The following is a 4,802-nucleotide window of genomic DNA, read 5'->3' as shown; positions in this document are numbered from 1 at the left end:
TCATATTTATTTCATGGTTAGTACTAATAATAATTATATTTATTTAGACTTACGTATCATCAATGTCACTGTTGTTAAAGTCATTAGGTCCTGGATCAATATGCATAATTGATGATGAGGAGTTTGACCCGCTATAAACAAATAATATTATATTGTATGCTGCGCTATCAAAACATGTATTAATAATTATGAAAGAGGTTCGCTTAATAATTTTATTAATAAATTGTTATCTTCAAGTTGAAAATTAATGTGTAACTTGAGCTGAAGGTCTATGTTTATGTCATATGTCATAAGAGAAGATATACCTTCTAGGTGGGCTACTTCCACTCCAAGATCTATAGCGCTGGTCTGCCCTCGATCTGCTCACTGTTCTATAGAGTTTAGTTGCCCTGGTTCTGCTTCTGGATCTCTCACGTTGATCTGTCCTGAATCTGCTCCTTGATCTCTCACGTTGATCTGTCCTGAATCTGCTCCTTGATCTCTCACGTTGATCTGTCCTGAATCTGCTCCTAGATTTATAGTGATCACCAGCCCTAGTTCTGCTCCTTGATCTCTCACGTTGATCATTCCTGAATCTGCTCCTAATTTTATAGCGTTCACCAGCCCTAGTTCTGCTCCTTGATCTCTCATGTTGATCTGTCCTGAATCTGCTCCTTGATCTCTCACGTTGATCTGTCCTGAATCTGCTCCTAATTTTATAGCGTTCACCAGCCCTAGTTCTGCTCCTTGATCTCTCACGTTGATCATTCCTGAATCTGCTCCTTGATCTCTCACTTTGATCTGTCCTGAATCTGCTCCTAGATTTATAGCATTCACCAGCCCTAGTTCTGCTCCTTGATCTCTCACGTTGATCTGTCCTGAATCTGCTCCTAGATTTATAGCATTCACCAGCCCTAGTTCTGCTCCTTGATCTCTCACGTTGATCTGTCCTGAATCTGCTTCTAGGTTTATAGTGTTCACCGTGTTTATAGCGGGCATTTAAAACTGTATATGACCTGTATGAAGTGCAGATGACAATTAACCGTCATACAATAGTTTAAGTTACCATCTGGCACTTGCTCTACCATGAAATACATGTAAATGAGTCATCATTATGATTTAATTTTTCTGCAAACTATTATATTATTGCCTGCACATCATACATAATTTCCTTTTTAGTTCAAATAGTACTCAATTTTGAATAAATTGATCATGTGAATTTTAGTAAGCATCAAGATGATAACCCAAAGTTATTAATCAATTCTAAAAATAAAAAAACATTGCAGAATGTTTTAGTTCATTAACTTCTCAATCTCACCTTTTTCTCTCTGATCGAGGATGTGGCTGTGACTGGTTGCTATCTATTAAATTCAAGTGGTCATTCTGTGTTTTGTTGGCTAGTGATAATGACGTATGCTGTCTTAAGGATCTGTAATAAATTGTCATTATGGTCAACATGGACTAAAATTATACGGTAGGATAATTGAAAGACAACAAACTTTGTGATAGCAAGTAAAATATAAATTAGATGATCTTGTCTCATAGCATATACATGTCGAATTTTATAAAAAATGTTTTAACAAATGACTTGATATCAAGATGTGGTCTGCATAGGAATCAGCTTTTACAATTTTGACGTCATATGAGTACAAAACTGCGGAGTGTAGATTTAGTAAGTCAAGCATCCTAAATTCAATTATAATATTGTTTTATATTATACTTACTCTTCATCTCTTGCGGATGGAGGATTTAGTGATTGTGTTAATATCAATGACGGTGTCATGGATTCTGCTGTTGCATTGCTTTCTACAAATAAAACTAGAGTAATCGTCACAAGAAAAAAATATCTTGCTTGAGTGTGATAACATTAGGTACTGTGGTTACCCTCCAGTGTGCTAGAATCTTATTAGGATAGCGAAGGTGACTTCCAAAAAATCAACAAAAATATTTTCAACGTGATTACAATATAAGTACAGAAATGCTATTTTGTAGAAGTGGGATGGGCTATTCTACAAACTTCATTTGCAAGATGCAATTGGTAAACATGCAGCGCATAATGTGTTCAAACTGAATCAGATTGAAGTGAATTGATAGCAGCTAACAAACTGATAAAAGCACATTTGAGAGTAACTGCGTGCACACACAAAATGACAGGGTCTATATGTATAGTAAGCATAGCTACATTAGATATTTACTATGTAGTGTCCAACAAACATGTACATTTAGGTTAACATTTAATTACATAGGTTTGTATAATGATTAAAATGATGTACTTGTCTTATTTTACCTTGTGACTGTGGAGTAGATGCCGATGTACCACGAGAACACACATTTATCTGCCCATCACCGGTTGTGGATGTTACTGGGATACTATATATAAAAATATTAGAGCTATTTGACAAACAGATAAAACAGTTGCAACACAAAATAATATATTACTAAAAACAAGTTTAAAAAAAATTTAATAAGTTATTTTTCAACTTACTCTTTTTCCACACTTGTATAAGGTTGACTTTGCGTTTCACTAATTACATTAGACCTGCATGAAGCTGGTATGTCATCACTTATCCAGTTTGCTGGGGGAGGCGTATACCACATTTTCTGCTTTCTAAAGAAATCAAAGGTAATAAGAATCTTATTTTGATTAGTTCTGAGCAATTCAATTTCCCACATTTGAACTTACAGTGAAAAACGTGTAATCCTTTAAGGTTTTTTATAACAAGTTCAATAACTATAATTTCAATAAGCTACAGTGTGATATTTTATTTTTTTATGTATATAGTACCAAACCAAAGATTTACCGGATCATGCTCATTATCATTTATATATGTGTGCGCTTCAATTTTATTTTGTTATAATAAGATATACTAATAACATATTATATTAATTATAGAAATCCTTTTGATAAATTAGGCAATTGTTTTGAAGTTCAGATGAATTTGGTTGAATATTATTTTGGTTACCTACAGTTGAATGTAGGTAACCAAAATGTTAACCTGATGTACAGTTTAGGTTAAAACATTTCAATTATACTTACAATTCCTCAAAGTTAGGTGGTGGGTCAAAATTGAATGTCTGATGATGCAATGAGCTTACATCTGGGCATGTTAACCTGTTGAAGAAAAAATCTAAACTTGGCTAATGGCTACAATAATTATAAGTACTAGACGGTTGAGTTTAATGGAAATATAATTTCATACACAAGCACTTAAAATGAGTAGTGCTAAAACTTTAAATGAATAATAATAATATTAACAATTTACCGTAATTCTTCATTAGTACGACTTGATCGTGCTGAACTGCATAAGTGCTTCAGTTTACTTTTTACTACCGATTCAGATGTTTCTTCACCAGCAGTCTGAAAAAGCAAAGATATTGGGCAATAAATTCAGTTTTTCAGATAAACCTAGAAAATCTCGATCTATCATGCAATTTCCCTGATGATTTTTGTATGTGTGTACATGTATATAACATACTTGCCATAAACATAATAATTATATAATTTGCTTTGCTCTGATTTATGTCTTTTGTTGGTTAATTGACATTTTCACAGTTTTCTAAGTAAATAAATCACAATAAATAACCTTTAGTTCAAGCGTATGTTAATATGTTAACATACGCTTAGCAAAGATTAGCAAGGTTGATATCAGCAAATCAATTTACAGTCTAGGTTACTCACAGGTAAATAGTCTGGTCTATATTTTGTCTGGTAAATCATACTCTGTGATTTAAACTTTACAAATGGCAACTCCATGAACTTTTGTAAAGTGATAATGAATCTACGTTTTATTTTACCAGTGGTGGTCGTAGATGGCAAAACCAAGTTTTTCCATCACTTGTAAAAATTGAATTTTTGACACTATTTACTTTTTGCTGTAATAAGTTTGTTTGAAATGTATACCAGATGTAGCTAATAACGAAAAGTCATGCCTTTTGCGACACAATGTTTTTAACGACATTTGGCTCGTGAAGATTTGTTTCCCTAATTTATGTTTATACATTTTTGATAACTTTATGGAAATTTAAAACTTTTATTAATTTAAAAAGAACATGTACCTTAGGAAGGTCTGCGTTACAAGTGCAAGCAAGTATAAGTACACCTATTACAGGTAATGACAAGTCAGGAACGCTTACCACACATCTATTGCAAACAAAGTCTACTTCACTATCTCCTTTCACAACTTCCTGATAGACTTTCAACGTGAAGGCAGTACACTTTAGATGTACCCATAAATTACAATTATCACAAGCAAAAGCTCTGTTTCTCTTTGTAACAAGTCCTTCACAATGTGCACAAAAATCTTTCTTACTTGCCATCTTCCTTGCCATTCTGCTACTGTTAAACTGTTACACTATAGGATATTGCCGCTTGAATTTATATCTCGATAAATGGCCAATCTTTCTTCATTATTGCAACTTAATTAATTTGCTTTGTCTTTGAAACAGTACAAAGTTGGTGTAATACATCCACTCAAAATCTTCTACTTCTTCTCTTTTCATAAATATTAAGCTGGTCAGATTGTGTACAGCTGTGAGTAAAATTATGGCAACTCTTTTTAACTACTTCCCAGAAATGTAAATACCAAAAATCAGTAAACACTAAATCTAATCAAACTTTCTTAAAGCCATGGATGACTGAAAACCTTTTGTTGAGCATTAAAAAGAAATATCGTCTTCATAGAAAACTTCAATCTAACCCACTTAATTTAAAATTGAAGTGCCAATATAACAAACTTAGAAACGATGTTAGCAGGAATTTGAGGGACTCCAAATATAATTATTTTTCGCAAGCTTTCAATAGCTGCACCAGCTCAAAGCAGATT

At 33.1% G+C, this 4,802-nt stretch overlaps 1 protein-coding gene across 1 annotated transcript; it reads right to left on the bottom strand.

The window, feature by feature from the left end:
- Positions 1-363: 363 nt before the first annotated feature.
- On the bottom strand, positions 364-978 carry LOC137407157 (circumsporozoite protein-like). Its single transcript, XM_068093758.1, has one exon. The coding sequence runs from the start codon at positions 976-978 to the stop codon at positions 364-366; it is 615 nt and encodes a 204-aa protein (XP_067949859.1).
- Between the last annotated feature and the right edge of the window lie 3,824 nt (positions 979-4,802).

The sequence above is a fragment of the Watersipora subatra genome, chromosome 10 (genome assembly GCF_963576615.1).
Source record: "Watersipora subatra chromosome 10, tzWatSuba1.1, whole genome shotgun sequence".
NCBI classification, from domain to species: Eukaryota; Metazoa; Bryozoa; class Gymnolaemata; order Cheilostomatida; family Watersiporidae; genus Watersipora; species Watersipora subatra.
This window is presented reverse-complemented; position numbering and strand designations above follow the sequence as displayed.

Excerpts from the sequence above, each read along its gene's own strand:
- LOC137407157 (XM_068093758.1), bottom strand. The coding sequence starts at position 978 with ATGCCCGCTATAAACACGGTGAACACTATAAACCTAGAAGCAGATTCA.